At 39.3% G+C, this 23,080-nt stretch overlaps 1 protein-coding gene across 1 annotated transcript in view; it reads right to left on the bottom strand.

The window, feature by feature from the left end:
* Positions 1–23,080, bottom strand: part of LOC102843673 (chromosome unknown open reading frame, human C6orf201) — a 46,030-nt gene that overhangs the window by 11,889 nt on the left and 11,061 nt on the right. The window contains exon 2 of the mRNA XM_006888758.1: positions 10,471–10,669. Coding sequence (XP_006888820.1) covers positions 10,471–10,669 — 199 coding nt within the window. The remainder of the gene's footprint in view (positions 1–10,470; positions 10,670–23,080) is intronic.

Below are 23,080 nucleotides of genomic sequence, written 5' to 3'. Positions count from 1 at the left end.
TGCTAACTTTTTCAACAGTGATAAAACAGAACCATCCTTAGTTCTAGACTCTCAGTCTGTTTACAGTGTGACCCAGGCTTTTGTGCATGCTGAGCCACTTACATAGCATTGACTTGAACACCCATTCTCAAACTCAGTATATCTGCTTGTTATATTTAGTGCTACTGGAACTACCAATTTCCACTGAAAGGACTCTCTCCCTCCAAGTTTCAGTGAAGACACATATGTTGCTGCTGTTGTTGTTTTTGTTGTTTGGTGCCATGGAGTCGACTGCAACTCATAAAGACCCTATGAACAAAAGATTTGAACCCAGTGCTGTCCTACGCCATCCTCACACTAACTGACACACAAGAGCCTATTACAGCTGTCACCTTTTCAATCCATCTGGTTGAGGGTCTTCTTCTCCTTCATCGACCCTCCAACCATTCCCAACATCAAGTTGCTCTCCAAGGAGTAACACCTCCTAGCAATATGTCCAAAGTATGAGGAGTGAAGCCACATCACTCTTACCTCCACAGAGCACTTAGCTGCACCCTATCCCCAACATACCGTTCTTTTGGCTATCCATGGGATATTCAGTGCTCTTCTCCAAGACCACATCTCAAAGGTGTAAATTCTTCTTCTGTCATTCTTATTCATTGTCCAGCTCTCAGATATAGCTAGTAATTGGAAAGACCATGGCCTGAAACAGATGCACCTTAGTCCTCAAACTGACATCACTACTCCTCAATAATTTGGAAAGGTCCCTAACTGCAGATTTTCCCAGTGCAATGTCTTTCCTTAATTCCTGTCTGGTTGTAGCAAGGATGTTAATTGTCGAGCCGAGCAAGATAAAGCTGTTGACAGTTTCAATCTCCTCTCCATGCCTATTGGTCTCATGGTAAGAATTTTTATTTTCTTGATATTGAGACACAATCCATACTGAAGGCTGCATTCCTTGATCTTCTGCAACAAGTGCTTCAAGTCCTCCTCACTTTCAGCATAAAAGGTTGTGTCATCTGCATAACACAGGTTATTGATGAGTTTCCCTCAAATCCTGATGCCACATTCCTCTTCATAGAGTCCAGCTTCTCAGATAATTTGCTCAACATATATACTGAACAGGTATGAAGATAGAAAACATCCCTGATGCACTCCCTTCCTAATTCCAAACCATGCAGTACTCCCCTACTCCATTCACACAACAGCCAATTATAGGTTCCTCATGAGCACAATCAAGTGTTCTGGATTCCCATTATTCTCAACTTTTCACGATCCACAGAGTAAAATACTTTTGCATAGTCAATAAAGCACAAATAGACATTCTTCTAGTATTCCTTACTTTCAGCCAAGATCCATCTGACATCAGCAATGATATCCTTGGTGTCATGGCCTTTTATAAATCTGGCAATTTCCCAGCTATGTGCTGTTCCAGCAGGTTTTTTTTTAATGATTTTTCTAAGTGGGGACACATATTCAGTGCATAAACTGAACAACTGATTTGCCAGTGCAAATTCAAAGCATGGTTCAAGTTTGTATATAAGATTACTGTTGCATATATTTGAATAGTACCTTACACTTGTTAAAACTATTTCACAGTTATCACCATTAATTTATCACATCCATTTTATCAGATAGCAGATAAGATATTATCAGCCCTATGATACTAATAGGGCCTGTGCTGACCCCCGCCTTGACCTTGACCTGTCACTGAGGAGCCAGCCAAGGAGAAATTGCAGCCAAGGTGCTGCAAGGAAGAGATTGTCCCTCTGGTGGATTCAAACCATGTACCTTTGGGATTGCAGTGCAGCTTCTTACCACTAGGCCACCAGAGCTCCCTTGAGGGTGCTCTTTAGAGGCAAGGATGGTGAAATTCCATCTCACATACCTTGAGCATATTGTTAGGAGGGGCCAGTTCTAGAGAAGGACAGGATGCTTAGAAAGGTGGTAGATCAGCAAAAGAGATTGACACAGAGACTATAATATTGTTGTTTTTGTTAGATGTCATAGGCTCAAGTATATTGGAGATGATGAGAATGGCCCAAGATAGGGGAAGATTCAGATTTGTTGTTCAAGGGTTGCTATGAGTGGACTGGAGGCACATGACAACAGCAAGAACATTTTACAAATGAAGAAACAGATCTGGAATCTTGCCCAAAGCATAGACAAGCAAGAACAAAAATGTCTTAATAATATTCCCCCAGGCTTTCCCTGGCAAAAAAAAAATGGATACTCTCAAGAGTGCCTGTTAAATCCCAAAAGATAAAGAGCTACAAACAAGAAACTGTCATCAGACTAGGCTCACCATGAAACCAGGTAATAGGGCAAGAGGGACTTACTGCTGCCCAGGAAGCCTTAGAATATACCCCTTTTGTCTGTATTTCATCAACAGAAACCAAGATATCTTTCTAGACTCTAGTTCTTTTGTCCATTGGGTATTGTACTGATAACCCAAAGCCTGCACTTCTTGGAAAGTATAAATCCACTAACTTCTCCTTGTCTATGCCAGGAAGTCTGGAGGACAGCTGTCTGGCTAACAGATTGGAAGAGGTCCATATTTGTTCCCGTTCCCAAGAAAGGTGCTCCAACAGAATGTACAAACTATCAAACAATATCATTAATACTGCAAGCAAAATACTGCTGAAGATCATTCAAAAACGGTTGGAACAGTACATAGGTAGGGAATTGCCAGGAGTTCAAGCAGCATTTAAAAGAGGCGATGGCACCAGGGATAAATCATTGCTGATTTAAGATGAATCCTGGCTGAAAGTAAGGATACCAGAAGAATGTCTATTTGTCCTTTATTGAATTGCCAGGAGTTCAAGCAGGATTTAAAATAGGCCATGACACCAGGGATATATCATTGCTGATTTAAGATGTATCCTGGCTGAAAGTAAGGAATACCAGAAGAATGTCTATTTGTGCTTTATTGACTATGCAAAGGCCATTTCACTCTGTTGATCATAACAAATTGTTGCTGACATTGAGAAGAATGAGAGTCCCAGAGCACTTAATTGTGCTCATGCAGAACCTGGACCTGGACCAGGAGGCTATTGTGTGAACAAAGCAGGGGAACACTGCAAGGTTTAAGATTGAGAAGGGTGTGCACCAGGGTTGTATTCCCTCCAAACCTATTCAATCTATATGCTGAACAAATTGTCTGAGAAGCTGGTGAAACCCATCTATAACCTGCATTATGCAGATGACACAACCATGTATGCTTAATGTGAGGAAGACTTGAAGCACTTGTTGTATAAGATCAAGGAATGCAGCTTTCTGTATGGATTATTGTGTCTCAATATTAAGGAAAAAAGATTCTTACAACTGGACCAATAGGCAGTGTTGTGATGGATAGAGAGATTGAAACTGTCAATTGTTTCATCTTGCTTGGTTGGATCCACAATTAACACCATAGGTACCAATAGCCAGGAAATAAGGAGATGCACTGGGAAAATCTGCAGTTAGGGACGTCTCCAAATTATTGAGCAGTAATGATGTCAGTTTGAAAACTAAAGTACATCTGATTTAGGCCATAGTTTTTCTGATCACTTGCTATGCATCTGACAGCTGGACAATGAATAAGGATGACAGAAAAAGAATTGACACCTTTGAGCTGTAATGTTGGAGAAGAGCACTGAACATCCCATGGACAGCCAAGAGAACAAACAGATATATCTTGGGAAGGGTGCAAATGGAGTGTGCTCTTTGGAGGCAAGAATGATGAGATTTTGCCTCACATACTTTGGGCATGTTGGTAGAAGGGGCTATTCTTTGGAGAGAGAAGGACATGATGCTGGGAAGGGTGGAGGGTCAGCGAAGGAGAGGAAGACCCTCAACCAGGTGGACTGACACAGTGACTGCCACAGAAGTGTGAGGATGGCATTGGGATAGGACAGGGTTCAGATCTTTTGTTCATAGGTTATGAGTCAGACTCAGTCTGATGGCACATAACACCACCAATCACTCCGTAGGAGAAAGATGAGCAATCTCCTCCCAATAAGATTTACAGCCTTGGAAGCCTTGGAATTGACTCAAAGACAGTCAATGAGTTTCTAAACTTTAAATTCACAACAATCCTGAAAGACTAGACGCAGGCCCTGATTTTCTAACTCCTTTCCTAGAATCCCTTGCAGTGTGACTTTGGAGTTCCCATCAAGGTGAAGCTTATTTCTCAACTTTTCTTTTAAAGGAGCACTAGAGGTCAGTGGCATCAGAATGGTTGGTATCACCTGGTATGGTAATTAATGGTAATGCCCTCCCTGGACAACTTCCCATAGCAGGTCATACATCCTCAATATTTATTCTCTATTTCAATTGTATGATACTATGTCAGCCTTAAAGGGAGTTCTTGGAGAGTAGACTATAACAAGTAGTAAGTTTGAATCCATCAGCAGCTCTGAGGATAGAAATATAGGTAATTTCCTCCTGCTTTTTGTTGTCTGTAACGGCAAAACAGTTGCACTCATATATACTTACATGCTTTTTTAATCTAGTTCTTTTGTTGCTTGGAATATTATTTTTTAGATTCATCCATATTTTTTGCATATAGCAGTAGTTTGTTCTTTTTAGTTGGTAATGATTATCCTTTAAGAAGCCTTGGTGTCAAAGTGGTTACAAATCCTATACTGTTAACCAAAAGGATGCTGGTTCAAATTCATGGGCTTCTCTGCAGAAGAAAAATGTAGTCTGCCTTACAGAGACTTGTACACCAATGTTCATAGCAGCATTATTCACTATCACAAGAATAATGAAAAAGCCCAAATGTCCAACCAAAACTGAACGGATTGAAAAATTATGGCACATTCATATGATGAAATACTACGCAGCACACAGGAGCAATGATTTTTTAAATCACTACCTAATTTGGGAGAGACTTGAGAGCATTATGCTAAGTGAACTAACTCAGCCCCATAAGGACAAATACCATTATTGTAGAATGAGTATGAGGCTCTGGAGCGGAGGCTGCAGAGGGCTGAAGATGGGGAGGGCATTAATCACAGGGTCACACAATTTGATGTGTGGAGGGATGGGCAGGTAAAGGAAATAGGAAAGATTCAATGTGAAAAAGAATGTATATGAATTTTCTAAGTACACCAGTATATAAAACAAAGGATTACAGGTTTAAAAATTCTACAGAACCATTGCACTCTGTCCTACAGGGTTATTATGGGTTTAGTGATGGACTAGGGCTTCCTGGGATTTTCTATCAGATTAATAAATGGTTTGCCAAGCACTAATTGCCCTTTTCCTTATCTTATCTGGAACTAATTTAGTTATCTACCGCTTTCTCATTTGCTGTCACTGCTGTTCTTACTTAATCTATATTTTTCAGAGGAAACTGATCTTATTAAGGGCCCAAAGCTAGATGCATTTTGTTTAATCCAGTCTGCTTAATTCTTTCTCTTGACCATAACATTGTCTGAAGGTGAAGAGTTTTCTGGAGGAAGGGGGTGAAGTGACATAAAGTATCATTTTGAATTCTGGAGCTGTTATGCTCTCTTTCTTAGGATTTCTATAACAACTTTGTCACTTCATGGGAAGTGAGTGTTGAAGGTGCATCTGACAGTACTTTGGCAAAACTTTGGCAAAAGCCTAGTCTTTGACGGCATTTTTATTTTAAAATCTAGTCCTGAAAATGTCATTATTACTAGATCTCAATTAAATAAGTAAGTTAATTCCTTTTATTACTCAAGACAGACTTGCAACTAAACACATCCTACCTTTACAGGCACAAACTATGAAGATGGAATTTCATTTCACTATTTATTAACTTCTTCCACAGCTAGAGAATGCAATAACGTGAAGCCGTAATACAATGACCTTGATTCTATGCCACCTGAATTTCAAAACCATCTCAGGAACAGGTTTGAGGCCTTGAACACTAATGAGCCAAGACCTGATGATTTATGGCAGGATATCAAGAATACCATCCAGGAAGAATGCAAAATGTCATCACAAAGACAAAGGAGGAAGATAAGACCAAAATAGATGTCAGAAAACACTATGAACATTGCACTAGAGTGCTGAGAAGCCAAAGCAAAGGGAAGTAATATTAAGGAGTTGAACAGAAGGTATCAAAGGACAGTGTGGAAAGACAAGGTATTATAATGAAATGTACAAAGAGTTGGAGTAAAAAAATCAAAAGGGCCGAACTCACTCAGCATTTCTTAAGCTCAAGGAACTGAAGAACAAATTTAAGCCTGAGTTACAATACTTAAGAATGCTTTGGGCAGACTATTGAATGGTCCAGGAAGTATTAAAAGAAGATGGAAAGAGTATACAGTTATTATACCAAAAGAAGTTGGCAGACACAGAAGAATTTCATGAAACAGTGTATGAGCAAAAGCCTGTGATGGTGAAGAAGTTCTAGCTGCTCTGAAAGAACTGGCAAAAAAATAAGGCCTCAGGAATTGATGGTAGAGCAATTGATATATTTCAACAGATGATGCCCTAGATGTGCTCACCAAGTTGTGCCAAGAAATATGGAGGACAACTGACTGGAAGAGATCTATATTTGTTCCCATTCAAAAGAAAGGTGGTGGAGAGGAGTATTGAATATACCATGGACTGCTAAGAAAACGAACAGATTTGTCTAGGAGAGGGTGAAGCCAGGCTGCTCCTTGGAGGCAAGGATTCTGAAGCTTCATCTGACATACTTTGGATATGTTGCAAGGAGGGACCAGTTCTTGGAGAGGGATGTCATGCTTGGGAGGGTGGAGGGACAGAACAGGAGAGGAAGACCCTCTACAAGGTGGATTGATTCAGTGACTGGGGTAGTTGAGGTAGGTATATCGGAGATAGTGAGATTGGCATAGGATAGGGCAGAGTTTAGGATTGTTGTACCTAGGGTCTCTAGGAGTCACAGGTGACTCGACAGCACATAACACAACAACATTGTTAATTTGACCCTCTAGGGGTAGTTATTAAAAGACCATAATGTTCAAGGCCAATCCTTTTTTACTTGTTAAGCTAAATTGCTGTTCAGTTTTCAGATGACTTTAGAATATATTTTTGGTGTAAATGTTAAAGTTTATCACGGGAATAACTTCAGGGGTTCATTGACACCCCATAGCTCTTCAAAGGGTAGAATCCATGAGAAATTTAAACTATGTTTTGCATTTCCACAGAATCTTAGTTTAAAATATTCAATAAAGGAGGTCGACTTCCATTCAGTTCTTTTTGGTCCTTTAAGTAAGAGAGGCAATCTTTATAGAGGCAACTAGTCACATATTACACATTCTTTTCCTGTTCCTGACTCTCCTTTTTCTGCTATTCCAGGTGAAAAGAGACACAATTGTTGTATAGCAGACTGCAAGCTTTTAAGGTACACTGAACTAGGAGGAAGAATACAACCACAAAACATGCAATTGGGCCAATTAACTGGGATATCAACGAAAACAGAATTCTAAATCTCCAAACCAGGGCGCCAAATCCCATGAGATGAATGGCTGTACACAGGAGCCTCAGCACTTACTCTTTTCCCACAGTCAACACCCTTGGTACCAGCTGTCAGGAAATCAGGAGATGTATTGCACTGGACAAGTCCACTGTCAGGGACCTCTCCAAATTACTGAGGAGCAATGATGCCAGTATAGAGACTAAAGTACCCTGATTCAGGCTATGGTCTTTACCATCACTTACTATGTATCTGAGAGTAGGTCAATGAATAAAGGATGACAGAAAAAGAGTTGATGCCTTTGAGCTGTGATATTAGAGTACTGAATACCCCGTGGAATGCCAACAGAATGAACATACATGTCTTGGAGAAAGTGAAGCCAGAATGCTCCTTTGAGGTAAACAAAGATGACAAAGATTCATCTCACATATTTGGAGCATGCTGCTAAAAAGAGTCTCTTTCCTTGGAAAAAGACATCATGCTTGGAAAGGTGGAGGGTCAAAGCAAGGAAGAACCTCAGTGAAATGGCCTGACACAGTGACTGCAAAATGGGTTCTAATGTGACAGAAATTATGAAAGTGTCACCATATAGGACGGGGTTCAGATGTGTTGTTCACAGGGTCACCATGAGTCATATTCAGCTCAACAGCACCTAACAATAACATCATCATACCTGTATCTATAACACAACTTTTGCCAATTCATCTTTTTACAAGTATACAACTTTTTTAAAATTACAATAATCAGCTGTGCAATCCTACTCTTAATCAATGGGATTTTTCCATCATTAACTTCTCTTTTCCCCTTCCCTGCCACCACTGCTAACCTCTAATAAACTCTGGTCTTTATACATTTGCTTTCTCTTGTGTTTTTCATAAACCAGATCATACAATATTTGTCCTTTTCTGATTGGCTTATTTTACTCAAATAAATGTTTTCATGCTCCATGGATACTCTAAAATATATCAATAAAGCATTTTTTAATCTAAAGAAATATCTCAGACCATCACTATTTACTCTGTTATTATGTATAAATTCAGATAAGTTTAAAAAGTTAGAATAATCATTAGGACATTAAAAGACAGCAAACTTTTTCATTAAACCTTATCTCTAGGATTTTCATGAAATTAAAAATATACGCATTCACATAAGTAAATGTTGTTGTTAAATGCCATCGAGTCATAGGTGACTCAGAGACCCGATGAATAAATACAAATGTAATTTATATTTATATAAATATAAATATTCATTATAAATCAAGCAAGTCTATATTAACAAATTCTTGCCCTGATGTTAAAATGATAAAAGTCTAAGGAACTGAAGGTGCACTTTCCTCCTCTAGTTACCTCATTATAGATCAATATAGAAAAGGCATGAGGGGAACTAGTTGTCTCTGTATTTACTACAGAGTAAGAACACTGAAAAAATCCCAACTACTGACATTGTCATATCTGTTCTGTAAGCATGAAAAGGTAAATGTTAATGTTGCCAAGTCTAATTGCTACAGGCCTGCCTTCCTAAAAAGTAAGTGATCTCCTACACAGCTCCTTAGAAAACTGTCAGTCCATCATTAGTGTCATGAGTCTTGACTGGACATGTGTGTGTGTGTGTGTGTGTGTGTGTGTGTGTGTGTGTGTGTGTGTGTCCCATCCCCCACCCTTCCCGTGAGGCTAGGGAAAAGGCTGGAACTTTCCTATATGACAACACGGAGTTGACAAACTAGGCATGAAGCCAGAAGTTCTAGATGTCACATGACAAGAATCCACTCATGTTCAAGTGTTTCCTGAATCATGCAGTGTCAAAAAGTTTCATTACACAGTGGCTGAATCTCCTTGTGAGAACTCCACTGTAGCCCTGCTATATCTCTGTCAATAACTAAGAAGGTAATGGGCAATGGGAGACCCACATACTTCCATGAGTTTGCAATGGGAGACCCACATACTTCCATGAGTTTTCTCCCATTAAATGCTCCTCCAGCAGTTTGGTACATGTGTTAGGATGCCTGTTTGCTTTTCTACAAAGCAGTGCTTCTTACCACATAAAGGCTTCATGAAGTTGTTTTCTCGGCTAAGGCATAAAGAACATTTGTGGTCACCCTTTTGATATTACATGCTATTGGAAGATTCCTAACTGACCCTCCCAGCAAAGAATGTAAATCACATGAGAGGAGACTGACCATGTTCTCCTGGAGGATTAGAACTGCCTGCCTTTGGGTTGGTAGTGCCAATCCTTACTCACTAGGCCATCGGAGCTCCCTCCCATCTCTAAATATGGTTTAAGTAAGAGAGAGCTGGACAATGAATGAGGACGACAGAAAAATTGACGTCTTTGGACAGTGGTGTTGAAAAAGAGTGCTGAATATCCCACGAACACTGAAAGAACAAACAAATATGTCTTTTTTTTTTTTTCCTGCCTTAGGATTTATTTGTACAAATAACACAGGAGGACACCAGCCCCATGTAGATGGCAACAGCCCAGGGGGTCACACCAGTCCTTCTGTCCTCAGATGGAGAACTGAATTATAGAGCCTTTGCAGGAGCCTGGCTTGGAGCAGGAGCCTGAGTTGAGGACTTAGCTGGAGCTTCGGCCTTACTGTCAGCCTTGGCTTTTGGCCGGTTAGGCCTGAGCCCCTTGGCAATGCGGGCCCGAGCATGCTTCCCAAGCCTAGGATGGGCGATGTAGGCAAGTCGGCTGAGCTTGCGGTTGACTCCCCTTGGGATCCTGGGCTTGACCTCTTTGGGCTTGACAAGAGCCTTCACAGCCTCAGCACGTATCTCCATAAGAAAGTACAACCAGAGTGTTTTGTGGAGGTAATGATGACAAGGCTTTATCTTATATACTCCTGGTATGTTGCAAGGAGAGGCTATTTGTTGGAAAAGGACATCATGCTTGGAAAGACAGAGGGTTGCCCAAAGAGAGGAAGACCCTAAACGATATGGATTGACATAGTGACTGCTGCAATGGGCTCAAATGTGTCAGAAACTGTGAGGATGGGGCAGGATAGGATTGGGTTCAGATCTATTGTTCATAGGTTTGCTATGGGTCGTAGCAACTCAATGGTGTCTAAACACAAGATAAAAATTAGACAAGCCTACCTTACAATTACTGTTGACATTAGAGGCTCTGTTGTGGTTTTCTTCCACACATGGCATTTCTTCCAATCACTATTTGCATTTTTGCTGGCTTTTCTTTTCCAGGTGAAAACACTACTTGGCTTTGGTGTCAAATTAATATCTTCTAGCAGCTCATATCTTTCTAATAATTTTTCTAAGCCAGAGAGTTCAGCATCCTCACCTGGTAAAAAAGATAGCATTTAATCCAATTGAACAATGCTTCCCATCTTTGTATAGAAAATGTTCCATAAAATCAACTTGAGGAAGAAGAAGTTTTTTAAAAAGGCAGATTTTTTTTATTACTAGTTAAGCTAAACTGTTATTTAGTTCTGCCATTCCTTCATTCCAAAAATGTGACTGAACAGTATTTAATGGCCTCAGATGGTCCTAAACATGCAGCTGCTGTAAAGAAAATAAGCAAATGTGTGAAAAAAACAAAGTATACTAGCATCACTATGAATACTACTGGTTTTCTTTTTTTCAGCAGTAACAATTTTATTTAAGAGATATTGGGAAGCCAATAGAATCAATGTTCTTCCTTTGCCCATAGAGTTTTCGAAGGCCTGTTGCTTCAGAAGCAGATGGCCAGTGCTGCTTCTTAGTTTGTCTAAGGCTAGAAGCTCCACTGAAACTTGTCCCTGGGTGACCCTGTTGGCATTTTAAATAGCTGTGGCATTGCTTCCAGCATCACAGCAACATACAAGCCAGGACAATATGGCAAACTGACAGACAAGTGGATCAGTGAAAGAGAGGAAGACCCTCAGTGAGATAGATTTACATAGTGACAGGGCAAATTGTCGTAGTGACAATGAACTCAAGTAGGACAGAGATGAGGATGGCACAGGATAAGGCAAGGTTCAGATGTGTTGTTCATAAAGTCACTAGGTGTCATCATCAACCCGATGGCATCTGACAACAACAGTAGATAAATGGGAACAAACAAATCAGATGTGTTAACTATTACTTCCATATATATCTGCTGCCAAATGGTCTCAACTACTGGTTATAGTTTAATGCTTCTCAGATTGTTGTTATTGTTTTTAAGTGCCATCAAGTTGAACACACTCACAGTGACCCTATGAACAACAGGTCAGAATCTTACCATATCCTGCACCATCTTCAACACCTCTGCTGTGCTCAAGCCCGTGTTGCAGTCTCTGTGTCAGTCCACCTTGTTGAGGGCTGTCCTCTCTTTTGCTGACCCTCCACCTTTCCAAGGATGATATCTTTTTCCAGTGAGTGGAAACTTTTTGAGTTAATGTTATCTATTTGATCCCATATAGATAGTTCTTAGAAAAGCATAATGCTCAAGGCAGATTATTTCTTTTTCTATTTAAGCTAAGTCATTGTTTGGGTTTCTTCCAAAATTCTTACAAATGAAACAATAAGTAACAAGTATGATGAATGGAGAAAATATTTAAGTTGTCAGCTATTTCATTTTATTTGGTGACACAATCGAGAAATCAAATGATGAATTGCATTGGACAAATTTGCCAGACAAGGCCTCTTTACTGTGTTAAAAAGCAAAGATGACATTTTGAGGACTAAGGTGCCCTGTCATAGTTAATATTGTGTGTCAATATGGCTATGATCCCCAGTATAATGTAACTAATCTGTGTGTTATATAATCCATTATCTCTAGTACATCTACAGATAATATAAGAGTATATCTAAGATAATCTATTATATGTATACAATATGAATTACATTTCAACATCAAGAAAACAAAAAGTCTTTACCACTGGGTCAGTAGGAAACATCACAGTAGATGAGAAAAGATTGACATTTTAAATGAATTCATGTTACTTGGATCTCCACTAGACATTCTTCATACCAACAATCAGGAGATCAGGAGACATATTACATTGCAAAAGTCTGCTGTCAAGGACCTCTCCAAAGTACTAACAAGCTATGATGTCAACTTAAAGACTAAAGTGCATGTGATTTAAATCACAATCTTTTCAGCCTTTTGCTATGTGTTTGAGAGTTGGACAATGAATAAAATGACAGAAGATAGGTGATGGCTTAGAGTTGTGGTTCTGGAGAAGAATACTGAATATCCCATGGAGTGCTAAAAGAACAAATAAATATGTCTTGGAGAAAGTGCAAGCAGAGTGCTCCTTAAAAGTAAGGATGGCTAAACTTGGTCTCACATATATGCTTTGGGCATGTTGTTAGGCAGGGTCATTCCTTGAAAAGGGACGTCGTGCTCAGAAAGATGAGGAGGTCAGTGAGAGAGAGGAAGACTCTCAGACAGATTGATACAGAGACTGCAGCATGGGGCTGGAGTATGTCAGAGATAATGAGAATCGCACAGGGTAGGACAGGGTTCAAGTCCATTGTTCATAGGGTCACTAAGAGGCGTAGTCGACTCAAGGGCACCTAACAAGAGCACATCTGATTATCTGACTCGTGGTCTCTAGACTTAAATCAGTGGCCAGCTGTGCTTGCTGAACTTGGACTCAATCAGCATCCAAAGCAGGTCTTATGGGATTCTGTTTTGCAACAATGACTTTTGTACATGTCAGCCTCTGAAGCCAGTTGCCAGCAGTCTCCAAAGTCAGCTATCTGTAACTGCTTCCCAACAATGACCTTTCGGCATGTCAGCCTCTGAAGACAGTATCCTCCAAAGTCAGCAGCCTAAGACCCTGTCTGTCTGTTGATGACCTGGACTCTACTCTGCCTTCCAGATACCTCACCTCCCCAGATGCCTCCACTTTGAAGTCTGATTCACAGACCAGAGATTTACCTCTACAAGCACACAAGCCATTTCTGTGAAATAATATCTCTCCCTGTCTCTCCTCTCTCTCTGTAGACACACACACACACACACACACACACACACACACACACACACCCCTATTTCATTGGCCTTTCTTCTCTAGAGAAACCAGTCTAAGATACGCTAGGGTATTTTCAATTTCCTCCCATGCATGTGCAACACTCAACTGTTAAAAGACTCTACATAAGATGGCTGAGTAGACAGTAGGATAGTTCAGTCTGTCTTCATTGAAGACACCAGAAAATATACAGAATTTTGGAACACCAATACAAAAAAAAGAAGAAGAAGAAGGAAAGAAAGGAAACTGAACTCTGTTTTGAAGGAAAACAGACTCAGATGGAATAAAGGGGCATGAATAGCTATTTTAAACAGCTGTCTGCTTGTCATGGGAACCCAGGTTGGCAGCAGTGTTCACAAAGGTAGGTAACTGACTGGGGAGGTGCAATCTCCTCCTTTGTCCCCCATGGCCCCCTGGAAATCAGGATAGGTACTTTGTCCACAGCCACTCACTGAGTAATTGGCTACAAGCATTCCCTGGCCCATCTCAGCTGCATCTGACACAAGTTCTTCCCATTTTTTATTTGAGTCCAAGAGCATGCATAGTCTTAAATTAATTCACTCTCTTCCTCTCCCTCTTTCCCTCTTTTTCTCCCTCTTCCTCTTCCTCCCATCAGACTGTAGCACAACTAGCCTGTGGTTATGCCCTGAATTATCAGGAGTGCTATCTCAGACTGTGATCCTTCCCTTTCACCAATCACCTTTGCCCAGCATACATTATGACCATACTTGGAATAGTGGACTCTTTGCTGAATGCACCATCCTTGGGGATTTTGGGTCAGCAGTCATTATTCACTTTAGCCATATCTAGACTTGAGTATCTTATCAACACCCACCCTCTAGACTGGCAAAGGCACAATTCCTAGCCAAGTGAATTACTCAAGATTTCTCTGAGGAGATTTGTATCTCCTATTGGCAGTGATTTTGAGCAATTCTTTGTGTCTACTGGCCATCTAAATATCTTTTCTTTTTTAAAAATTTGATTATTTTTTGAGTGTGTTCCATCAAATCAGATCTGACTGGTACAGGAGAAGAATGTCCCTCCTTCTCCAGTAGAGCATTTGGTGGATTCGAACTGCACACCTCTGGGATTGCAGTGCAGCTTCTTGCCATTAGGCAACCAGAGCTCGCCGAAATATCTTTCTCTATGAAAAGTTTCTCTATATCTCTTGCCGATTTAGTAATTGTATTATCACTTATCATTCCTTACCACTAAGTGACCAGAGCTTCCTAAATTGTTTTAGACTTAGAACAACTGCCTAGGAAATTAGTAAACTTTCTTGTCAAAATAAAAAAAGGAGAGCAATCATAAGGATTTAGTAAACAGCAGCAATAAAGGAAATAAGAAAAATTAACTCAGTAAAGAAAAGCAGTTGGAACAAAGATATAAGCAGCACTACAAAACAGAATGCAGCGAAATTACAGCAAAAAAATTCATCCTTATCAATAATTAGATTGAATATTAATAGGCTACATGCACCAGCCCAGAGAAAATAAGTTGTTGATTGTGTTACGAAAACATGGTCCATCAATATGTGGCTTACAAAATTTAACAGAACAGCAAGCAACAAATGCTAGCAAGATTGTGGAGAAACTGGAACCCTTATTCACTGCTGGTGAGAGTGTAAAATGGTGCAACCACTATGGAAGACGGTATGGCGCTTTCTCAAAAAGTTGCAAATAGAGATACCATTTGATCCAGCAATTCCACTGTTGGGAATATACCCCAAAGAGACCCTAACTGACATCCAAGCAGATATAAGCACACCCATGTTTATTGCGGCTTTGTTCACTATAGCAAGGAGTTGGAAACGACCTAAGTGCCCATCAACAATGGATAGAGAAGCTGTGGTATATTCGCACAATGGAATACTATGCTGCATTGAAAACCAAAGAACTCATGCAATATTATTCAAAATGGGTGACTCTAGAGGACAGTATGCTGAGTGAAGTATCCCAGTCACAAAAGGACAAATACTGCATTGTGCCACTGTCGTAAAACAGGACTGACCTTGGGGTTGGGGAGAGGCTGAGAAAGATGGGTTCAATAATGTATACTGCATTGAAACAGATGAGGGAGAAAACTGTTTAAAAGGGATATGTGATTAGGTATTTTTGTCATGACAAAGTCTAGAGTGAAGGCTACGTGGTGGAGTGGACCTGGGGGAGGGTTTGTAAAACAATGAAAGAATTTTTCTTTTACTTTTCCAAGAGGGTAGTGTACTAGGGGGGGAGGGTTAGGAGGGGAGAGAAGTGCAACAATGAATGAATGGAAATCCAAAATCTCTGTAAATTTTTACTGAAAGTAATAATAAATTTAAATTTTAAAAAATATGTGGCTTACAAGATACACACCTTAGACACAGAACAAAGAAACACTAAAAACCAAAGGATGGAAAAAGACATCAAGCAAATGGCAATCAAAATACAAGTGGCAATATTAATTTCTGATAAATAGATTTTAAGACAAAAACCAGCACAAGAGGTAAGAAAAAGAATTATAAAATTGTTAGATGGCCAACTGAGCAAAAAGACATAACTAAAATTATTATCTATGTACCCAACAAAAAAGCTACAAGATACATAAAGCACATTTTAGCAGATATTAAGATAGATAACTTCCCAGTAATAGTAGTAGAAAATGTCAAGACATAACTTTTGATGAAGGAAGTGATTAACAGAAACTCAACAAAAACACAGAGGAACTAAACAACACAGTTAAAAAACTGATCTAGACATATATAGAACCATTCATCCAACAAGAGCACAATATACATTCTTCTCCAGTGAACATAGCATATTCTCCAGAATTTACAACATATTAGGTCACAAAGTAAGCATTGAGAAATACTACAAAGTATCTTCTCAGACATGATGCTATAAAATTAGATATCAACTACAAAGAGAAAGGAAAAATATCAAGTACATTGTTGTTGTTATTGTTGTTAGGTGCCTTAAAGTCAAGTATGAGTCATAGCAATCTGTGAACAAAAGATCTGAACTCTGTTCTATCCTTTGCCAGGTTCACACTTCCTGACACACAAGAGCCTATTGCTACAGTTACCACATCAAACCACCTGGTTGAGGGTCTTCCTCTTCTTTGCTCACCCTCCGCCCTTCCAAGCATCATGTCCTTCTCCAAGGAATAGCACCTCTTAGCAACATGTCCAAAGTATGTGATATGAAGCCTCATCATTCTTGCCTCCAAAGAGCACTCCTCCTGCACCCTCTCCAAGAGATATTTGTTTGTTCTCTTGGCTTCCCATGAGGTGTCCAGTGCTCTTCTCCAACACTACAGTTCAAAGGCGTCAATTCTTTTTCTGTCATCTTTATTCATTGTCCAGCTCTCGGATGCATAGTAGGTAATTGGAAAGACTATGGCCTGAATCAGACACACCTTAGTCCTCAAAATGACATCATTACTCCTCAATAATTTGGAGAAGTCCCTAACTGCAGATTTTCCCAGTGCAATTGTCTCCTTATTTTCCTGACTGCTGGTACTAAGGGTGTTAACTGTGGAACCAAGAAAGATGAATAAAAAATAAATAATACCCTACTTGAGCACTTTTGGATAACAGAAGAAATAATAATAAAATCTAAATATTTTCTTGAAGCTGCACAACATATCTTTGAGACACAGCTAAACAATACTGTTCAGCACTGTAAAATGCTTATCTGTCAGATACCGCTCTAAAGCTGAGGCTATAAAGGAAGACAAACCAGGAAGAAGGACTGGCCATCCACTTCCAAAATAAAAGGCCTTTGAAAACCCTGTGCACAAGAGAGCACACTTTGATTAGACTAGCAAATATGGCACAGAGACTGAGCCCTCAGGTTGGGAAGTACAAAGGAGGAGGAACAATTGCAAGCAGACACTAGTGACTAGAACAGGAAATGTGAGAAGAATGAATGTAGAAAAATTGGACATTGTTAAGGAAGAAATGGAACGCATAAATTTTAATATACTAGGCACTGGTGAAATGAGAGGGATTGGCATGGGATATTTTGAATCAGATAATCATATATTACACTAGAAATGAGAAGGTGAGGAAAAATAGGGTCAAATTTGTAGTTAAAAAGACAATTTCCAGATCCATCCTGAAATGTACTGTTGTGAGCAAGAGGATAATATTCATATGCATACATGTAAGACCTGTTATTATTTATTATCATTCAAATATATGAACAAAAACCAGAACCAAAGAGAAGAAAGAGATGATTTCTACCGACTATTGCAGTCAGAAATCAATTGAATATGCAACCAACGCATTAATATGCTGGAATGCAGAAGTTGAGAAGAGAGAATGGTCAGAAGTGGAAAACATCAGCTTTGTTATAGAAAAGAGGCTGGGGGTAAAATGCTAGAAATGTGTACAATCAATAATTTGTTCATTGAATACCTGTTGTAAGAAGCACAAACAGCAACTACACACATGGATCTTGCCTGATGGTTGGCACAGGAATCAGATTTATTATATCTGTTGAAACAATTGTTATGAAAGCTCAAAATCAGCTATGAAAACTAAGTCATGCTGATTATGGAACAGACCATCAACTACTCATATGCAAGTTCAAACTGAATGTACAGAAGATGAAATCAAAGCGACAAGAACCAAAATTTGACCTTGAGTCTATCCCACCTGAATTTAAAAACCATCTCAGGAACAAGTTTAAGGCCTTGAACACTAATGAGCAAAGACCAGATGAGCTGTGGGAGGATATCAAGAATATCATCCTTAAAGAATGCAAAAAGTTTTTACAAAGACACAGAAGTAAAAAAAGACCGAGGTGGATGTTGGGAGAGACTGAATATTGCACTGGAGTGCCAATAAGCAAAATCATAGGGAAGAAATAAAGAAGTTAAGGAGCTGAATAGATTTCAAAGGGTAGTTCAGGAAGACAAAGCAAAGTGTTATAACAAAATGTGAAAAGACTTGGAGTCATAAAATCAAAAGGGATGAACTTGCTAAGCATTTCTTAAGCTGAAATAACTGAAGAACAAATTGAAGCCTCAAATTGTAATACTTAATTGATGCCTTGGGCAGAATATTAAGTGAGCAAGGAAGCATTAAAAGAAGATAAAAGTGAGGGGTGTAAAAAGATGGAAGGAGTACACAGAGTCACTGCACCGAAAAGAACTGGCAGTACAGAAGAATTTCATGAAACAACATATGATCAAGAGGCAATGGTGATAAAGGATCAAGTTCAAGCTGCTCTGAGGAATCGGCAAAAAACAAGGCACCAGGGATTTATGTGATACCAATTGATATATTGGAACAAACACATTCTGTCCTGGATGTGCTCATTAAATTGAGCCAATAAATATGGAAACCAACTGATTTATCTGGCCAACTGATATGAATAGACCTATATTTATTCTTATTTAAAAAAAAAAGAAAGGTGATCCAACAGAATGTGGAAATTACTGATCATACACAGGCAAAATCCTCCTGAAGACCATCCAAAAATGACTCAAACAATACATCAACAGAGAATAACCAGAAGTACAAGTTAGTTTAGAAGAGGCCATGGCACTAGGGACATCATTGCCAATGCGAGATGGATTGGCCAAAAGCAGAGTGTACCAGAGGAATGTCTATCTGTGTTTCATTGACTATGCAAAGACATTTGACTGTATGGGTCACAACAAATTGTGTTAATCTTGACAAGAATGGAAGTCCCAGAGTAGTTGAATGTGCTCATGCAAAACTTATACTTGGACCAGGAAGCAGTCCTCATAACAGAGCAAGGAAACACTGCATTGTTCAAAATCAGAAAAGGAGTACATGAGGGATGCATCCTTTCTCCATACCGTTTCAGTCTATAAGTGGAACAGATCATTCAGGAGGCTGGATTTTATGAGGAGGAATGTGGCATCAGGCTTGGAGAAAGACTCAACAACAATCTGCATTATGCATATAACACAACTTTGCTTGATGAAAATTAGGAGGATCGGAAGGGTTTACAGCAGGTCAAGGACTGTAGTCATCAGTATGAGTTAAAGCTCAATATATTAAAAAAAATCAACAAAGATTCTCACCATTAGGCTAATAGGCAGGATGATGATAGATGGAAAAGATACTGAATTGTTAACAATTTCAGCTTGCTTGGTTCCATGATCAACACTCTTGGCACCAGAAGTTAGGAAGTAAAAAGATGGATTGCACTGGGAAAATCTGCTACCAGCAACTTCTTCAGAGTGCTAAAGAGCAAGAGTGTCAGTCTGGAGACTAAAGTGAATCTGATACAAGCTATGGTCTTTGCAATTGCTTGCTATATATCAGAGAGCTGGACAGTGACTATAGATGACAGAAGAGGAATTTATGTCTTTGAGTTCTGGTGCTGGAGAAGAATACTGAACTGTCAAAGAACAAATACATATGTCCTGGAGAGGGTGAAAACAAGTTGCTTCCTTGAAGAAAAGAATTTTGAGGCTCTATCTCACATACTTTGGGCATGTTGTCAGGAAGGACCAGTCCTTGGAAAAGGACATCATGCTTGGAAACGTGGAGGGACAGTGCAAGAAAGGAAGACCCAGGATGAGATGGACTGACAGTAACTGGTGTAATGGGGGTAGGTATGTTGGAAAGAGTGAGACTGGCTCAGGATAGGGCAGGGTTCTGAGCTATTGTGCTTAGCGTCATTAGGAGCTGCAGGCGATTCAATGACACATAACAACAACAATAACAACAAGATCAATTTATACCACTACACGTATCAAAAGAGAATAATCAAGCTCAGCATCTTACTACATCTCCAGCAATTACAAAAAGACAAGCAAACAAAGCCTATGGTCTCCAGGAGAAAGGAAATAATAAAGAACAGAAAGAAATATCCTAGAAAACAGAAAAACAATAGAAGGAATTAAAAAGGATACAAGTTGGTTTTTTGAAAGAATTAACAAAATTTACAAACCCTGGCAATTAAAAGAAAATCATAAATAACTTGAATAAGGAATTAAATGGAAGGCATTACAACAAAAGCAACTGAAATAAAAAAGAATAATAACATAATCAGAACAAATCATCAATAGCATCGAGAAGACTGGGAGTCCCAGAAAAATAATTGTCTCATTGGAAATCTGTATCTAGCCCAAGGAACAACAGAGCAAGGGAACACTGCATGTTTGAAAATTAAGAAAGGTAAAAAAAAAAAAAAAAGAAAATTAAGAAAGGTATGTGTCCTTTGCACATACCTATACAATCTGTGTACTTAACAAATCATTCAAGAAGATGAACTTTAAGAAGAATAAGGCATCAGGATCAGAGGAAGATTCATCAACAACCTGCATAACACAACTTTGCTTGCTCCAAGTGAGGACTTGAAGCAGCTTGCTGCAGAAGACCAAAGACTACAGCCTTCAATATGGATTACACCTCAACATCAAGAAGACAAAATTCCTTACCCCTGAGCCAACAGACAACATCATGATAAATGGAGAAAAGACTGAAGTGGTCAATGATTTCATCTTACTTGTATCCAAAATTAACACCCTTGGTATCAGCAGTCAGGTGATCAGGAGGTATATTCCATTAGAAAAGTGAGGAATGCATCAGAGATTATTAGGATAGCCCAAGAGAGGACAGGATTCAGATCTATCGTTCCTAGGGTCACTATGAGTTGTGTTCAACTCAATGGCACCTAACAACAGCAACAACAACATTATGATGTTGCCTATTCGCCTAGTGCTGAGGATTTTTGTTTTCTTGATACTGAGATGTAATCCATATTGAAGGCTGCAGTTTTTTTTTATCTTCTGCAGCAAGTGCTTCAAGTTCTCCATGATTTCAGCAAGCAAAGTTGTTTCATCTGCATAACATAGGTTGTTGATGATTCTTCCTCCAATCCCGATGGCACACTCTTCCTCATAATATCAAGCTTCTACAGTAATTCACTAAGCATACAGAATGAATTGGTATGGGAAAAGGATACATCCCTGATGTACACCTTTCCCAGTTTTAAACTATGCAATGTTCCCTTGCTGTGTTCAGACAACAGATCATTTATGCTACACAGGAACTAATAATCCAGAAATAATCCAAATGTCTTCTCATCATCTTTAATATCTTTCTCTTTTGTCTTGGTCCCTTGATAACAGATCCCTGTGTAGCATAAATGATCCATGCTGGATTTTACCAACTTAAATTGTTGGTTTAAACCCATTCAGCAGTGCTATAGAAATGAAACTTGGCAATTTGCTTCTATAATGATTACAGCAAGAAAGTTTTATGGGGCATTTCAGCTCTAACACATAAGGTCACACATAAACTTGATGGCAATGGGTTCTAGGGTTTTGTTACTGTATTCATTGATTGGAAGGCTTAATATTGTTAGAATGTGAGAAAAACCATTACCATTGCATATTCTGTAGCCAGCACAGTACTATTAGTTACTGAAATAGCTGATTAATGCATTAAATAAAATAATCAGACTTAAAACAGGTTTAGATATTACAACACTAAAGTTAGAATTTAGCAAACTTGTAAAGACCATAGTTGTAGAAGTATCTAAAGTTCAGACTATAATTCTCCTAAATAGAATAGTAGTATATCTCTGTTAGACTATCAAGGCGGAACCCACGCCTTAATGGAAGAATTTTACTGGATCACAACAAACTGTGGTTGACTCTGAGAAGAATAGGAATCCCAGAATACTTATACTTGGATCAACTTATACTTGGATCAGGAGGTAATCGTCAGAACAGAGCAAGGAAACACTGCGTGGTTCAAAATCAGGAAAGGTATACGCCAGGGATCCATCCTATCTCCATACCTTTTCAATCTTTATTCGAAACAGATCATCCGAGAGGCTGGGCTCTATGAGGAGGAACATGGCATCAGGATTGGGGGAAAACTCATCAAAAACTTGTGTTATGCAGCTAGCACAACCTTGCTTGCTGAAACTAAAGAGAACCTGAGGCATTTGCTACAGAAGGGTCAAGGACTACAGCCTTTATATAGATTGAAGCACAACATTAAGAAAACAAAGATTCTCACCACTGGTATGATTGGCAGCATCATGATATATGGTGAAGAGATTTGTTATTATTAACAGCTTCAGCTTACTTGGCTCCACAATTAACACTCTTGGTACCAGCATCCAGGAAATCAAAACATGAATTTCACCAAGGAAAATCTGCTATCAGGGACCTCTCGAGAGTACTGAAGAGCAATGATGTCAGTCTAGAAACTAAAGTGTGCCTGATCCAGGCCATGGGCTTTGCAATTACTTGTTATGCAATTACTTTCTAATCAGAAAGCAGTATAATGACTAAGGATGATAGAAGAAGAATTGATGTCTTTGAGTCGTGGTGCTGGAGAAGAGAACTGAATATAGCGTGGACTGCTAGAACAGATTCATTCTAGAAAAGGTAAATCTAGCTTGCTTCTTGGAGGCAAGGATTTTGAAGCTTTGTGTGACATTTTGGTCATGTTGCAAGGAGGGACCAGTCCTTGAAGTGGGACATTATGGTTGGAAGGATGGAAGGACAATGCAAGAGAGGAAGACCCTGGATGTGATGGATTGATTCAGTGACTGAGGTAATGGGGGTAGGTGTGTCAGAGACAATGAGATTGGCTCAAGATAGAGCAGGGTTCAGAGCTGTTGTACAAAGGGTCACAATGAGTTGCAATTTTGACTCAATGGCACATAGCAACACTATATAAATAATACGTAATCTGAAGTCTTACAGAATGTAGTTGTTGTAAATATATGAAAAGTAGCTACTGATGCTGCTTATGTATAACCACATAC

The sequence above is a fragment of the Elephantulus edwardii genome, unplaced genomic scaffold (genome assembly GCF_000299155.1).
Source record: "Elephantulus edwardii isolate Elephantulus edwardi_28Jun2011 unplaced genomic scaffold, EleEdw1.0 scaffold00071, whole genome shotgun sequence".
Classification (NCBI taxonomy): Eukaryota; Metazoa; Chordata; class Mammalia; order Macroscelidea; family Macroscelididae; genus Elephantulus; species Elephantulus edwardii.
The sequence above is the reverse complement of the archived record's forward strand: the minus strand, read 5'-3'. Positions and strand labels throughout refer to the sequence as shown.